General features: G+C 58.9%; 1 protein-coding gene across 1 annotated transcript in view; it reads left to right on the top strand.

The window, feature by feature from the left end:
* Positions 1 to 16,991, top strand: part of WNT3A (Wnt family member 3A) — a 41,261-nt gene that overhangs the window by 19,892 nt on the left and 4,378 nt on the right. The window contains exon 3 of the mRNA XM_087430259.1: positions 15,764 to 16,029. Coding sequence (XP_087286385.1) covers positions 15,764 to 16,029 — 266 coding nt within the window. The remainder of the gene's footprint in view (positions 1 to 15,763; positions 16,030 to 16,991) is intronic.

Below are 16,991 nucleotides of genomic sequence, written 5' to 3'. Positions count from 1 at the left end.
TGGTTTCCTTTATCTCTTTGAGCATGTTTAGGACAGTTGATTCAAAGTCTTTGTCTAGTACATCCAATGTCTGTGCTTCCTCCAGGATAGTTTCTGTTAATTTCCTTTTTCCTATGAATGATCTGTACTTTCTTGTTTCTTTACATGCATTGTAACATTTTGTTGAAATCTGTACCTTTTGAATATTATAATATGGACACTCAGGAAATCAGATTCTTCCTCCTCCTTGGGGTCTATAGTTGCTTATTTGTTTAGTGCCTTTTCTAAACTATTTTTTATGGCTATATTCTTTGTCATGTGTGGTCTCTGGGCCCTCTGTTTCTTTAGCTGGCAGTTTGGCAGAGATTTGCTTAATATCCTGGAACAAAAACTAAAAGCTTCCTACTCTGTGGTTTTGCTGCTGTGCCTGCATGCTGCCTTTGAGACCTAACCTCAGAGGCCATGCAACACCACATTCTGTTGGTCAACACAAAGGCCCACCTGGGTTCTAGGCTGGGGACACAGACCCCTAGAGGGCACATCAAGGTCACCTTGTGAGACGAGCATGAAGGATGGGAAGTGCACTGGTGCAGCCACCTCCAGGGGGTGCCATCCACTCCAGAATGGGCTGGCGGAGACTTGCTGGTTGAGGCAGGGTCCCAGGGACCACAGCTGAACATGAGTCAGCAGCGACAGTAGGCCACAGAGGACCTGGGGAGAAAGTGGTGCCAGAGGAAGGCAGCTCAGGCAAAGACAGGGCGGCTCACGTTAGCAATGTCCCACTGAGGCCTACAGTCCGAGGGGTGTTGGTGATAGGATGGCCAAGGCCATGCATCTCTCCCACACACCTGCTTCCCTGTCGTGTCACGGGCAACCCTGTCCTTCTGTTACCTGGGGCGCCCATGACATCTCCCCATCATAAGTCTCATCGGCAATACCTTCAGTGTCAATGCTGAATCCAGCCACCCCCACCAAGCCCAGCCGTCCTGACACCCTGCATGATCACAGTGGCTCCTATGCACCTGCTCAATGCCATTCCTGGTGTCCCTGCGGCCAGGAGAGCCGTGTCAGACCACGTCCCTCCTTCACTCGGCCCCTCCGGGGCTCCCAGCTCTCTCGAATCCTTTGGCCTTGCTGCCTCATTTTCTTCTTCCTCTCCATCATCCCTGTGCTCCTCTCCTGCCCCACTGGCCTCCTGGCTGCTTCCCAAATACCGAGCGCAGCTTCATCCTCAATCCTTTGTCATCACGTCCCTGAGCCTCCCTGTGAGCCCTGCGAGGCCACGCTGCTTGCCCTGTCTGCCTTGCTGGCATGTGGTCAGTGCCAACGGTAAGAACTAATGGCCTTGCTCAGACCCAGCAGCTGCAACACAGAGGAAGGAAGGAGAACAACGGAGCCTGGGAGGAAGACGCACTGCTGCCTGCATGTGGTCCCAAGGGCAGCTGAGCATTACACTAAGGGATAGTGGGGACTGATGGCGTTTGTTCAAGGGCCTGGGGCTCCCGGAGATCAGACGGTCCTCGCCACCATCCCCAGGTGGGCCCATGTTCTCGGTGGGGTGGGGAGGTCATGCCGTGTGATCTTGACCTGCAAGTCACCTTGCTTCCTGGAGCGTCAGCATTCCCTGTCTATAAAATGGGAGAATAAGTGTCACTTGACCAACATCACAGAGCTGCTGGTTGGGGTAATTACATAGCAAATCCCCACGGGGATGGCTGTGCTGTGTGCGGGAGGAGTCAGGTCAACAGGGGCATGTGGCACACTGGGCAAGTGTATGTGAGTGTGTGAGCATGTGTGTGTGTGAGAGTGTGTATGCATACATGTGTGTGCATGTACCTGTGTGTACACACAGGTGTGTGCATGTGTGTATGTGCATGCATGTGTGTGTGCGCATGAGTGAGCATGTTGTGGTACACGCATGTGTGTGGTGCAGTTGCTGCCCCCACGGATCCTGTGCTGTGTCATGGCTGGTGGTATCATGGGCCAGGGAGGTGTGTTCAGTCCTTGCACGGTGGCCCAGGCCATCTAGATTCCTGGTTCCAGAGCCCAGATGGGGGTGCTTAGGAATCCCACTCCCCCAGGGGAGAAGGAAATGGCAAGATTTCAGGAAGAAGGCGGGAACCTGTCCCACCTGGAGAGGCCGCCATCCAGGTGGTGGAGGAAGGCTGTCTTGGGCCCCGCCTGGAAGCCAGGGAGAGAAGCGTGGGTTTACTTCTGGGCTCTATTCTACCCACTGGGCCACACGTCTGTCTGTGCCCGGGGCCGTGCCGTCCTGATTACCGCGGCTCTGTAGTAAGTTTGGAATCAGGAAATGTGAGTCCTCCACTTTGTTCTGCTCTTCCAAGATTGTTTAGCTGTTCAGGGCCCCTTAGGATTCCATATGAATTTTAGCATCAGTTCATCAATTTCTGCAAAAAGACTTGGATTTTTAGGGATTGCGTTGAATCTGCAGATTAATTTGGGGAGTGTTGCCATCTTAACAATGTGAAGTCTTCTGATCCATGAACACAGGATCATTTATTTAGGTCTTCTTTAATTTCTTTCAATGACACTTTGTAGTTTTCAGTGTACAGATCTTGCATTTCTCTTGTTAAATTTATTCCTAAGTATTTTATTCTTTTTGATGCTATTGTAAGTGGAATTGTTTTCTTAATCTGACGTTTGCATGTTCACTGCTGAAGTATAGAAACATGGTTGAGTTTTAGTGTTGATCTCATACTCTGTAAACTTGCTGAAGGTTCGTCAGTTCTAATAGGTTTCTATGCATTCCTTAGGATTTCATGTCATTTGCTAACAGAGACGGTTTTACGTCTTCCTTCCAACCTGGACACCCTTCATTTCTTTTTCTTGCTCGGTTGCCCTGGCTGGGGCCTCCAGGACGATGTTGAAGGGCAGTGGGCAGAGCGGGCACCGCGATTTCCTCCTGGTCTTAGGGGAACAGCCTTCAGTCTTTCACCACTGGCTGCAGTGTTCGCTGAGGGCCTGTCCTGTTCTCAGGTTTTACAGATCTAGATGTGAGGATCCTCATTCGCATCAATAAATAGATAATGTGCGAGAGTTTTGATATAATGTGTCTCTCGATTCTTTGAATTTTTTCTGAGTTATTTGTGCCAAAATCAAAGAGTGACCGTCAAAAAGTTATGAAAACCTGTCAGCTTGTGACTCAGCCGCGCTCTCTTTTGTTCTGTGGGAACGAGGAGTGGAAGCACTGGATGGGCACAGGGCTTGCTGGCCCAGTTGTTACAGATGACCCCAGGGCTAGACCCGCACCAGGAGAATGGGTGGTCGAGTGGGAGGCGAGTGGTCCTGGAAGGGCAGGCAAGAAAGGAGACGAGGGTGCTTGGAACCACCGCGCCGTCTAAGGGCCCGGCCTGTCTGTGTGTCCCCTAGGGACGCGTGGACCCACCTTGGAGACCCCTTGGACGCAGTGTCATCTTCCCTGGCTGCGGGCCCCTGCCTTTCTCTTCATGTTCATACATGTGTCCCCTCATCCTCGGCTCCAGACCCTCAATCCTGCAGCCCTGCTGAGTCCCGAGAGCACCTCCATCAGGCAGCCGCAAGGTCTGCCCTGCGGCCTCTGTGCCCACTCCCTGCCACTCTGCTCTTCTTCTGTGTCACGCCCCCCCAGCAGCCAGGCCCTCTCCCCAGGGCGGGTCCTACTCCCAGAGCTGCCGCCCCCACCCCCTCCCTGCCCCTCAGCCTGACACCATCAGTCTCTGCGGCCCTCATCCTCTCCAGCTCCTTCAGCTCTTAGCCACAGGTCCCACCTGGGGGACGGCTCTGCTTCCCGGCTCTGTCCGCATCTGCAAGTGTCATCACTCTCCCGGGCTCTGCGGGGCGCTCATGGGTCTGTGTGGGGCCCCGCCACGCGCAGCACATATGCACGGCGGGCACACGGGCAGCACCAAGGTGTGGGTGCTTTGTGAGGAGGTGCTGAGGGGGAGACTGGAAGACGAGCGAATGCGTGGGGCTCTGAGGGCGGACACCCTGGGGGAGGTGCCCCTGAGCTGGATCTCGAAGGGTTTTCTCTTTCTTTAGAACATGTACACGCTGTGTTCCAGGCCTCCTGCTGTGTCCTACACACAGCAGCAAATCCAATCCTAACACTTATCCCACGAGCCGGAGCTCCGGTTACAAGTGAGGAGACGGGCACAGTGGAGGGCCGCCTAAGACTCCTGAGGATGCCCCAGCCTGCAAGGGGTCTGCAGGGCTCTGCAGGGGAGAGTGGGCCCTGCAGGTGCCCAGGGCCTGCCCTGAGGAGCAGACAAGCTGCTGCCTTCAGGGCTGGGGCCCTGGGGAGCCCCCTCCCCCTCTGCACCCGCTCGCTTCCTCGAAAGCCTCTCAGGGGAGGTCTGGGCTCCAGCAGGCCCCTGGCACTCTTGTGCAGCCTAAAAGTTCAGCCCCCTGTCCCCCAGGTCCATACCCCCGTGCCACTCCCCCATGTCCTCCCCTTTGTCCACCCTACCCCATGTCCACTCCCCATGTCCACCCCTGTGCCCACTCCCCCATGTTAACTCCCCATGTCTACCCCCGTGTCCACTCCCCATGTCCACCTACATATCCTCTCACCCCCATGTCCACTCCCCATGTCCACCTCTGTGTCCCCTCCCCCATGTCCACTCCCGTGTCCACTCACCATGTCCACCCTCATGTCCACTTGCGTGTCCACTCCACATGTCCACCCCGGTGTCCACTCCACATGTCCACCTCCATATCCCCTCTCCCCCATGTCCACTCCCCATGTCCACCCCCGTGTCCACTCCGCATGCCCACCCCCATATCCACTCTCCTCCATGTCCACTATCCTATCTCTGCCCCTTGCTCCCTTGGGCCCTCGCCTCCGTCTCTCCCTCCCCCTCTCACAATCCTGCAGCCTCGGCCCCCACACCCTCACCACTTGGTCTGAATGGGGAGGAGGAAGCCCCCTCCCCCTCTCACGCCACCGGGGCTGAGAAATGGCCGGATTCATTGTGGCCACAGAGCTGAATGGCCCGGGAGGAAAGAGCCTGCCAGGTGCCCCAGAGAGAGGCCAGCCCCGGGAGGCCATTGTGGAGGCTCCCGCCTGCCCCCCGGCCTCGCTCAGCGTAATCAATCTGATTGGATTAGGGTTGGGCGACCCTAATCGTGTCAGAGGTCACCCGGGCTTTGTGGTGGGGTCCACGGGGAGCCTGGCCACCCCTGCTGAGGTGGCCTCGTTGAACAGAGCTTATCACCGCCCAGCCGGCTGAGATGAGGGGCCAGCCCTGTGTGTGCGTGTGCGAGTGTGTGTGTGTGTGTGCGGGGTGTGTGAGGATCCGAGGGACAGGGTGTGCTCACACCTCCTGCTTCCAGCATCCACGCACACACAAACGTGCACTCCACACCCTCTGCCTGGCCTGGGTTGGCCGGGTGGACCCCTGAGAAGCTGCCCTTGCGGAAGGAGGGGCTGGGCGCCTGGGGTGAGCTGCCCACTGCTGCTCCAGAGGCAGCAGGACCATGTAGCCTGTGGTTGTGGGGCAGAAAGCATTTGAAGAATTTTGAGTGCACGAGGCTGGTGCACGATTGCCGCTTATCTGTCCCGTCCCGCCCCCCACACACAGGCCCCTGGCACCTGAAGGGCTTGCTTTCCCCAAGGGCTGCCCAACACCCACTCTTGACCCCTGTGAGGTGACGGGGTGGGGAGGCCACAGAGTGGGGAAGGCGGGTCACAGTTCAGTGCCAGCGGACAGGCCTGGAGGAGGCCCTGCCCCGGCCGTGCCCCTGGGGAGCTTGGTGGACGTGGCAGGCCCCGGGTCCAGGCCGGTGGGCTTTCTGGTGGCTCGTGGCTTTGTGGGGAGCTGGGATCTCAGCTGGGTGGGGCGTCTCACCTCAGAGAAGTGGAAAGGGCCCTGAAGGGTGTGTCGCCCAGTGTGGAGCCGGCCCTAGTGCCTCTCCGCTGGTACCCCAGCACGTCAAGGTGAGCGGGCAGGGCGTGGCTCCCAACTTCGTTGTCAATGGCCCCAGACACTGGGCCCTGCCCGCGTCTGTCCATTAGCTCAGTGCCCTCAGTGTGGGCCAGGAGCTCTGGGCAGCAGTGGCTTGTCCCAGGACCCCAAGCCTGGGCCCCAGTGGCTTCCCTCACGAGGAGACTCAGCCCAGCCTCTGATCCCAGCACATGAGCCACTGCGGCTCCCCATGGGGTCCCCAGGCCCAGAGGACCCAGGACCTGCCCCTGTCTGGGGTGTCCCCAGCGGCCCCAGGGAGCTGGATGCCAGTAGAGGTGGGCCAGCCCTCACCACGGGGTCTGCACCTGGACCTCACCCTCTGGGCAGCTGAGTTGCCCAGACTGACACCCTCAAAGCACGTTATGTCAGAGTCCCAGCTAGTTCCCTAAGACCCCATGAGCCCCTCGAGGCAGGGTCCAGGGTGTCAGTCAAGTTCTCAGCAGTGTAAGCTGGGTGCTGGAGGCCTCTCCATCCCCCTGCCCCTGCAGGTCAGCCCTGGGACTAGCCTCACATCTTCCATGTTCTCTCTGGGGAGCTGGGCTGGGGAGGAGCAGGAGAGGGACACACAGCCGTCCCCTCCCAGGCTGAGCCCCTTCCCGCGTCCAGGCTCCAGGGGGTGGTCTGCCAGCCTCCCTGTGTGTCCACCCAGCCTGCGGAGGGGCCGGCTGCAGGCACGGGGCTGGGGCAGGCTGGCCAGGACGGCACAAGCCACAGGGCTCAGGAGGGGCTCCTGAGGGAACTGGCGTTGCGGAATCCAGGTTGCGACCCCTGACCCCCATCGGAAAGTGTTTCGGTTCACGGTGGCTGGGGGCTCGGCGGGCTCCGTGGCCTCCCCCGTATATCATTAACTCTCCCCAGTGGGAGGGGGTGTAAGGGGCCAGGAGAACCGGGACACCCCACTGCGCCTGGCTCAGAATACAATGTCCCCGCGACGACGACAAGATTAAGCACAAGAGAGAAGTGAAATGCTGCTGGCGATTCACACGCCCTTGGAGCGCGAGTTAAAGCGTGTGAATGGCGCGCTCCCCTCGCGCCGCCGGCCCCTCGGCCGCGCATACCTCCCGGTTGCTATGACTGGCTTGCTATGGCCTAATCGCCGACGAGGGGGAAATTCATATAAAATATCGCGGGCCATTGTGGGCCTAACGCGGCGTGACAGTGGCTCACAAAGCCGGATTCATTAGCCCCAGCAGGTAATCAGGACGCTGGCCGCGCTGCCAGCCAGGCGGTGTCAGGGGCCGCAGCCGCAGAGGGGCGCGGGCGCATTCCGCTCTCAGGTGGCTCCCTCCTTGGTGCGGGACGGGCCACAGGATTACCACTTGCCGTCGCGACTGCCCCTCCCAACCTCGCTCCAGGACCAGGGAAGGTGGGCGCCATGGGAGGGGTACCTGCCAGCCGAGGGCTCTGGCCAGTCCTCCGTCCGTCCAGCGGCACCCAGCAGGGCCGCGGTTTCCCCCTTGTATTGGGGCTTCGGTCGGGGAAGAGATACCAACCCACCGAACCCTCTAGAAGAGCCCTTGGGCCCTCACCTGCCAGGCAGGCAGAGCCAGGAGCAGCCGGGGAGGGTGGGAGGCAACCGGGAGGAGGCACCACTGCTGTGCTCCCCTGGGCCTTGAGGGTGTGCTGGGGGGTATGGCGTGGGCGAGGGCACCCAGCAGTCTCTATGACCCATGGCGATGCTCTGTGGGGGCGGGGCAGAGAGAGGCCCCACGGAGGCTCAGCACCGTGGGAGCCGTTTGCCCACCCTGGGCTCTCCGCAGGCCCGCTCTGCCATCATGGCTGCTGCCATGAGAACTCGCTCTGGGAGGGCCCAGGCCAGGTGGTCCAGCAGTGGAAGGGGGTTCACCTGCACACCTGGAGAGAGGAGCTGCGGTAGGCGAGCTCAGGGAGCTTCGCTGGGGGCGTGGGGTGGGGGCGCTGGGAGCCGGGACCTCCTGCCCCAGGCAGGCCACTGTGGTTGTAGCCGTGGTTCCGGGGGCTCCTCGGAGGCAGGGGACCCTGCCCCCAGCTGCACCCCTCTGCTGACGTGTGGGCAGCACCACCCCCAGCACCATGGGCTGTCCGGTGCCAAAGTCAGCACTGCCCGGAGGAGAGACGGAGTGCGGGGGAAGCCCAGGGGAGGCACGCCCAGGGGAGGGAGTGCGTCCTGCGGGCCACAGGTCAGCCAGGGGAGGCTCTAACAGTCAGGCCCTGCAGCTCCCAAGGAGGTCGCTCCCCATCCTGTTCCAGGCTGAGTCCCTGCCTGGCCACCAACTGACAGCAGCCAGGACCCTGAGTCCCAGGGGCCAGTGGCCGAGGGCCTGGCTTCACAGAGGGGCCAGGCCAAATGCGTGACCCACCATGGGGGTGGGGGGTGTCAGAGTGTCTGAAACCCCCCAAGTTAGCCCTGTTCTTGTCAGTCTAATAGGGGAGTGTATCAGAGACCACCCCCCCAATGGTGAGCCCCAGGGACCCCCCTCCCACACACCTGCTGGGTCTGGCCACTGCCCAGAAGAGGGGCCTGGGTTGATCTGGGCCCTAAGGGGGCTCAGCCCGGGATGCGTCAGAATCATCTGGGACCCTTTACAGATATAGATGCCCCCCACCCCCAGGACTGTGGCCCCAGGTCCACTGGTGGGCCTGCAGTTATGCACTGCCCGGGGTGACCCCTGCTGGGGCAGCCCCCAGGCCTGGTTCCCTGCAGAGCTTCCCGAGGGGCCTACCTGGGTAGACCCCACAGACAGAACGTCCCAGGAGCTTGATCTCACTGTTCAGTGATCCCCTTCCAGAAACTTCCACTGCCTGGGGTCACCCTTGTGAAAAAAGGCCACTCCAATGCCTCCTGCTCAGCCAGTGTCAGCCTCCACAGCCCTCTCCTCCCAGGAGAGGACAGGCTAGCATCACCCCTCAGCCATAGGGCAGCTCAGGTCTCTGCTGCCTCGAGGCTGCAGCCACAGAGACAACCTGGTAGAGTCTCAGGACCTCTAGCTGGGGGTGCAGGAGCCTCTCCCAGGAACCCCGTCTGGGCTCAGCACTTGCTGCTGTGCAGCCTCGGGCCAGTGGCTGGTGGGCTCTGAGCCTCCACACATCACTGGGGCTGAGAGGGCCCATGATGGTGGCTCAGCAGAGAATAGCGCCCCTCTTCCTGTCTGGGCTGGTTCTCTCAGCGGTGATAAAAGGATTTGCCTCTGGGAGGTGATCTCCCTTCCGTTCCTGTTGAAGCAGCCTCCTGGGTCATCTCCCCACGGACAGGTGAGCCCTGGGACAGAGACTGCAGCCAGCTTGTCCATTTAGAACATGGTCCGTGCTCAATAAATAGTTAACCGACCAGCTTCATGAGGGAACATGAAAGACGAGGCCCTTGGAATGACGTTCTTGAACTTTCTTCAACATATGGGACTTTGGAAATATAGCCTTCTTTTCTGAAGTTAAAAGGTCCTTTTCTGAAATTATGATAGCTATTTTTTATATCATATAGGCATATTTTATATGTCTTACCCTCTCACAACAAAGTAACAGCACTTGACAATCCTCTTTCAGACCAAATGATCGCTGGTACTTGACAAGCCCGTGAAATCTAAATCTGGAAACAAAGGAGTTGTTAATATCCTTTCGTTCTAAGTTCTGAGACCCACGGAGGCCAAGTAACCCCCAAAGCCCATCTCACAGGTAACACTCCACTCCCCGTATCTAGGGCTGCACTGGCCTTGGCTATGATGGGGTCCTGCCAGGTGGCTCTTCCTGCCCTCCTCCAGATGCCCAGCTCTCACCACACAGGACTCCCTCACATGCCCCATCCTCAATATAGATGGATGGATGGATGGATAAATGGATGGATGGGTAGGTGGGTGGATGGATGGATAGGGGATGGATAGATGGTGGATGGATGGTAGATGGATAGATGGATGGATGGATGGATGGATGGATGGTGGATGGTGGATGGATGGATGGATGGATGGTGGATGGATGGAAGGTGGATGGATGGTGGATGGATGGTGGATGGTAAATGGATGGTGGATGGATGGATGGATGAAGGATGGATGGATGGGTGTGGACAAAAAGATAGATGGTAGATGGATGGAAGGAAGGATAGATCATTGATAGTTTGCATGGACTCAATAAATAATTGCTAATGAGACAACAGCAAGTTTCTGGGAACATGGTTTCCCCAGTCTAAGATGCTTGTCTTATACAATGAATCTGTCACTCAATTCCCTTTCTTCTTCCTTTCCCAACCCCTGAATGCAGTGTGGGAATAAGAGTCCTGGGCCTGAGCAGATCAGGCCTGAGGTAGCTCAAAAGGTTTATGCAGGCCCCCTTCAGTGATGTGGTGAACTGGCAATGTTGGTCTTAAGCACCCCTCCCAGTAGCCCGCATCCCCTCCTCCTCTCTTGACCTCCCACAGCCCGTTCGCAAGAAGGCATTTTGCTGGTGATGGAGGTGTTTCCAGTCTCATCTCCAAGATGCGATTCCCTTCCCAGGGCAGGATGGCTCCCCCCACCAGCTGCCTCTATTGTGTCAACAGAAGCAGGAACCTCTGACAGAGAGCCCAGTCTCCCTCCTTGTAAACTGAGGCTGCTTACCAGGGGTCACGACCTTGTTCAAACTCCGGGGAAATTTGATAAAAGCAATAGGCTCTCTATCCAGAGAGATGCATTAGTTTTGAGTCGCACCCTGTCATTCATGCTCACCGTGTGGGGAGGGTTATGAACCCTTGAAGCCCCCTCCCCCATGGGGTGTCGCCTGGGCATTTTGGGGTCTTCCTTCTGCATGGTCTCAGGATGCGTTTTAACTTTTTCTTTGGAAATCATCATAGACTTAGAGATGCATTGCAGGAGAGGCAGCGAGAGTCTGGGTATCCTCCAGGCCTCCCCAGGGTGATGTAGCACGAGCCCAGCTGTGTCCGTCTAAACTGGGTTCCATCACTATTCACCAAAATCTAGACTTTGCCTAGATTTCACCCGTTTCTCCACCACTGTCCCTGTCTGCCCATGGCCCGCGCGTGTCCGTTGGGCTCCTCGCCCAGCCGCGCTCTTGTGCCCTGGAGACCGGGAGGAGCCCGGTCAGGGTTTGTCTGATGTATGATGCAGGTCTTTGGATAGAATGTCCTGGAGCTTCCTGTCCGGAGGCACGTCGTGTCCATCTATCTGTCCCGTTGCTGGTGCCGGCTGCCCCGATCCCTCAGTGAGGCGGGTCTGCCAGGTTCTCCAGTGCAAAGTTACCCTGTTTCCCTCTGGGGTCTGTCAGGACCTCGGGGAGCTGCTCAAAGACCTGTGTCTTCAGTTTTAAAAGGGACTTTCTTTGCCAGAACAAACCGTCTCCCGTTTTTCTGACAGCGGCCTTGTGGCCTCTTCGTGGAGGCTTCTTTTCTCCGTGAGCAAATTGAAGGCTGCTCCAGGCATCCTCAGCTGTCAGGACATCACCTGTGAGGAGCCGCCCTCCTCATCTGGCAGAAGGGGAAACTGAGGCCCACAGGCGAGGGACTTGCGCAAGGTCGCACAGCTGGCTGGTGACAGAGCTGGGCAGGAATGAGTTCTTTTTCCTCCAAGTTCAAGGGGGAGCCCCCCCCCCCCCCACTGCTCTCCCTCTCAAGTGTGTCTGGCAGCCCTGGGCTCGATAAGCAGTGATGTCCAAGCCCTTGCTCACAGCGGGGTGAGGCCCCCGGCTCAGCTTGCTCTTGCCTTATCTCAGAAGCCGGAGGGGGTGGGGGCAGAGCTGAGCCAGGCTCCTCTTGCAGGAGCCGGCCCTGAGCCCGGGGAGGGCAGGTTGGGCCGGGGCTGGGGGAGGGTACTCAGGCCCTGGAGAATCCAAGCCTTGAGAAGGGCCACCAGAGAGGGTGCCGTGGGGAAGGCACCAGGAGTGCCCGGGACATAGTGGAAGCTGGGAAAACCCCATCCACAGCCCCTAAGCCAGGCTCACTGCACTGCCACCCCCCACCCCCCAAGGGGAGGGGCAGCGTGAGTCCTTGAGAAGATAAAAAAAGGGCGGGGGCTCTGCTGAGTGGAGGGCTAGGAGGGGAAGGGGTCTGCATCCAGCACATGCTGGCCTGTATTCACTCGGCACCTTGGGCCAGCAGAAGGCCACTCCAGGCCTGCCTGTGAACTGACGGGTTATATCATGAAAGAAAAATGGGGCGTCTTGGGGAGGCAGCTGCCTGGCTGGTCTTTGGGAAAGGGGATGGTGAGGGGAGCTGTCCTGGATCTCTGCAAGGATGAGCTGAGCCGGGAGGGGCAGAGAGCCGGCACCGTGGGGAGGGCCTGCCCAGGTGGCTCAGACTCTGCGGCCTCCCTGCCATCTCCTCCGACCAGGCCCTCGCTTCCCAACAATCATCTGTGGGATGGGCCTGGGGCCCTGGATTGGAAACAAAGGGTGACCCAGACACAGTCGCACCTCGGGGAGCTTCCAGGCCGGGATGAGTCTGGGGGCAGCCAAGCCGAGCGGGTGTGGGAGGGAGCCCCGAGGGCTGCGTGGGGCCAGGCGTGGATCGCGCCCCGACTGCGTGGCCAGGACCCTGGCCTGTGCCCCACAGATCGGGAAGGGGGACACGGCAGGTGCTGCACCAGCAGAAGAGCAGCTGGAAAGAACCTGTGGAAGGACAAGTGTGGCTGGAGGCCAGGGAGTGACCAACAGGACTGGGAGGGCAGTAGGTGGGGCAGGAGGCGGCAGTGTAGGGGTCAAGCAAGGGCACCTGGGAAAGAACTCGAGAAGAGGCTGGGCAGGGCCAGGTGGGCGTCAGACAAAGCACCCTGCCTATGGCGTGCAAGCATGCGTGTGTGTGTCTGTATGTGCATGCATGTGTGTGTGTGTGTGAAAGTATGTGTGTCTGTGTGTGTGGCGCACATGTGTGGATAGCAGGGAGGAGGCTGGAGGCTAGGGGTAGGGGTCCCAACAGGAACCTCTTCTGCTGCAGGAGGGAGATGCTGAGGGCCGGGCTGGACTCACAGGGAAGGGCCGGGATGGACAGGGGGTCACCGCGGGAGGCCAGAGCCACCTTCAGGCTTGGGCAGTCCCCGACAGAGCAGGTGGTAGGAGGTGGAGACGGAAGAAATGGGGGGTCCCTTTCTGCGTTTGTGGCTGGGTAACATGGCCCCGGAGCTTCCGGCAAGCAGTGAGAATCCACGCCTGCTCTGGGCAGAGCTCAGAGAGGACACAGGTGGCCAAGGCCTGCAGAGGGCCGTCAGGAACTGTTGGAAAATCCACGGAAAGAGTCTCCAAAAGCAGGTGTGCTTGCTGCTGGGTGGAGCCAGAGGGGCACGGAGGCCAGTGTGGAGGGCACTTCCTCAACACATTCCTCTCTGTGTATTCTTGGTATTGAAGTAAATGTGCTTTTCTCGGTGACAGGAGTGTGTGGATGTGAAAGAAGCTGTGTGGGTGAGTCTGAGTGTGTGCACGCTGCCAGCTGGAACCCCATCTCTCCATTCCCCTGCCTCTGCCTGCCTGGGCTTTAGGGCACCCATGCTCAGCTGCAAACCTGGGAGCAGGTGAGCTCATGCAGCTGGAGGAAGTGTGGGGAGCAGCCCCCAGCCTCTGCTCACTCCCCAGGGTGGAGCCCACCTGCCCATCCCCCTCCCAGGACGAGAGCCCCCTGGCATTGATGTGAGGTAAGGAGGCGGCAGCCCCCCAGGATGACTGTCCTGAAGCCCCACGGGGGCCGCTGGGAGCCCCAGCATGGTCCAGACCTGCCGAGGAGCCTCTGCCCAGGAGGAGCTCAGGGACACACAGGGCACAGGTCCCTCACCCAGCACAGAAGGCCCCTGTGGGTCCTGTTCACACATCTTTCCTGCTCCCCTCTCCCTCCTGCCAGTTCTGGGCCTAAGGAGAGACAGGAGTCAGAGCCAGGAAAGGTGGGGTGCATGGCCCCACATGACGGCAGTAGAGATGCCCCAGGGTACACCAGCTATCAGAGCCACACCAGGGTTCAGCCCCAGGCCTCCTGGGCTCCAAAGCCGGTGGCATTTTTGCCCAGATTTTTAAAATTCCTGCCAATCAGGGGCCAGCCCGGTGGCGTAGTGGTTAAGTTCACACACACCATTTCAGAGGCCCGTGGTTCACAGGTTTGGATCCTGGGTGTGGACCTACACACCGTTCATCAAGCCATGGTGTGGCAGCATGCAGTATACAAAATAGAGGAAGATTGGCACAGGTGTTAGCTCGGGACCATCTTCCTGAAGAAAAGAGGAGGATTGGCAAGAGATGTTAGCTCAGGGCCAATCTTTCTCACTAAAAAAAAAAAAAAAAATTCCTGCCAATCAGCAGGTAAGCTCCAAGAGGTCAACTTGCGCATCTTGCTCCCTGCTCTTTCTCGGCAGGACTTGGCAAACAGCAGGCGCCGCATACACGCATGTGGAACGGTGAGTGGAAGAGGGAGAGTTCCATCAGCCCTGTGCCCTCGTCCTCCACCCAGAGTGGAATATCTGCCCACTGCTTTCCCTCCGTCAGCTTCCTGCCTGTCCTTGAGACTAGCCACTCCAGGCTTCTGTCTACCAGGGTCAGGCTAGCCCCCGACAAGCACCCCCGGGCGGCCTCTCCAAGGCCCCACACCCCTTGTATGATCCTGGTCGGATCACCTTCTTCTTCCTAAGCTCCAGCCCTCCCCCACTCCCCTTCTTGACTCACTTTCCCATGTGTGGAAGGAGGAGGCTGCATGCAGGGGCCCAGGCAGCTCCAATACCAGCCTTCGGGGTCAGTGGTGGCCTGGAGGCTGCTCTCCAGCAGGCACCCTGCAGCCCCTAGCATCTCCAGGCCCAGGCGCATGGGGCCAGCACAGGGCGGGTGCTCGCTGGAGGCCCCTGGTCTGTAGAAGGGTCCAGAGGAGGCAGCCCTTCAGCTGGGCCCGCTGGTGCCTGGTGTCCAGGGTGGAGGAGGGCAAGGTGTGCAGGCAGAACAAGCAGCACAGGTGGGCAGCATGCAGACCAGGAGCCACACTCTGGGTGGGGCCGTCAGGCTGCTGGAAGCTTCCAGCAGCACACCTGGGCCAGGGACCTCCACCTCGGCTGTCAGGGCACTGGGAGGAGGCTGTTTCATCTGCCTGTTTCCAGTCAACATAATTATTTTGAGATTCACCCGTGCTCTTTTTCCTGTTATTGCTAAATAGAATTCCACTTTATGGCTACATCACCTTTTTAATTGAGCTATAACTGACATATAACATTGTATTAGTTTCAGATATACAACATAATGACTTGATACATGTATATACTGTGAAACCATCACCAGAAAAAGTCTGGTTAACATCCATCCCCTCACAATTACAATTTTTTTTCTTGTGATGAGAATGTTTAAGATCCACTCTGTGGGCGACTTTCAAATCTACAAGACAGTCCCATGACCCACAGTCCATGCCCCACATCACGTCCTGGGCTCGGGGGTCACCCCAGTTTCACCTTGATGACACTTGGGAGCACCAGTACAGCTGTGACATCTGCTTGCTGGTCCTGCGTGGCCGCGGGGTCTCCTCCGGGGTAAATACGGAGGACACGAGCGGCCGGGTCACACGGGTGGTGTCTGTCTTTAAGAAGCAGCCACACGGCTCTCCCAGAGGCGGCGCCCGTTTCTTTCCAGCCAGGAGGTGCGGGGTTCGATTCCCGCATCCTCGCCAGCACTTGCTCTGATCTGACCTTCTGCGTACAGCCGTCCCTGCGGGTCCCCACGAGAGCGATGTCCGGCATCTTTTCCTGGGCTCCGCGGGTCCTCGCTGGGGGACGCGCACCCTCTCCCCCGCAGCCCTGCCTCTCGCCTCGATGACCTGTGAGCCCAGGTGGGGACCCAGGCCTCAGCGCAGGGAGAGGCGGCGCAGGCCCGGCCCGCCACCCCGACCGCCAACCTGTGGCCTCTCCCCGCAGCCACCCGGGAGTCCGCCTTCGTGCACGCCATCGCCGCGGCCGGGGTGGCCTTCGCCGTGACGCGCGCGTGCGCCGAGGGCGCGGCCGCCATCTGCGGCTGCAGCGGCCGCCAGCAGGGCTCGCCGGGCGAGGGCTGGAAGTGGGGCGGCTGCAGCGAGGACATCGAGTTCGGCGGGATGGTGTCCCGGGAGTTCGCGGACGCGCGGGAGAACCGGCCGGACGCCCGCTCCGCGATGAACCGCCACAACAACGAGGCGGGGCGCCAGGTAGGTCCGCGGCCCCCCTACCCCGTGACCCTGTCCCGCGCGTCCTGGGGGTGCCCCGGGAGACCCCTCTGACCACGGCCCTGCGTGTCCTGGAGTGTGCACAGCCACAAGGGGCCCCAGGCACAGCGGAGGGGCCAGCCCAGGCTGGAGGGGCGGTGAGCGCAGACCTGGTGCTTATCCAGGTTGGGGCAGCCCAGAGGTGAAAGACTGTACACAGACCAGTCTGGGTAGAAAACGGAGAACAGAGGAAGAAAGAGAAACTGGGGGATGGATCGGCTGGCAGGGACCAAGCTATGAAGGGCTTTGTGAGCCCTGCTGGGAAGGACGAGGTCAGAAGCTGAGGGGGACGCTCGAGGCCTGACTGCTGAGGGGAAGCGGTGGGTGTAGGGATGGAGAGGCGGCGTGCGGGAGACTCAGCACAGAGATGGCGCCAGTGGAACCCCGGGGGTTGCAGACGGCTGAAGGGTGGACAGGGACCTTCAGCTGACAACAACAAGGAACTAAGTGCCTCGGACCGATCTTCCTGAAGACAAGGACGGACACAGAATGAGACAGAAGCCCTGATGAAGTAGGGAACAGTCCCTCTGTACAGTCACCTGACTCATCATGGAGCATGCAGTGCAGTAAGAGCAGGAAATGGTCCCTCAATAAATGCTGCTCAGTTGATTGGGGTCACAATATGGAAAAAAAATTAACTTTGACCCCTGCCTCACACCATATATACAATCAATTACAAACCCAAATGGGAAAGATAAAACAAAAAACGTTTAGAAGAAAACATAGCAGAACATCTCTGTGACCTTGGAGTAGGCAGAGATTTCTTAGGCCAAAAAAGCACTCAAATGAAAGAAAAATGTAATGATGTGAACTATATTAAAGTAAGAACATCTGTTCTTACTTTATCACTCCTCAGTTTAGGCTGGGACCCTGAGGAGTAAAGGAAAACCAGAAGTAGACCAGCC

Source organism: Ceratotherium simum, chromosome 4 (assembly GCF_057802395.1).
Source record: "Ceratotherium simum simum isolate JZ-2026a chromosome 4, ASM5780239v1, whole genome shotgun sequence".
Taxonomy (NCBI): domain Eukaryota; kingdom Metazoa; phylum Chordata; class Mammalia; order Perissodactyla; family Rhinocerotidae; genus Ceratotherium; species Ceratotherium simum.
Note: the sequence above shows the minus strand (reverse complement) of the source record. Positions and strands in the feature narration are given on the sequence as shown.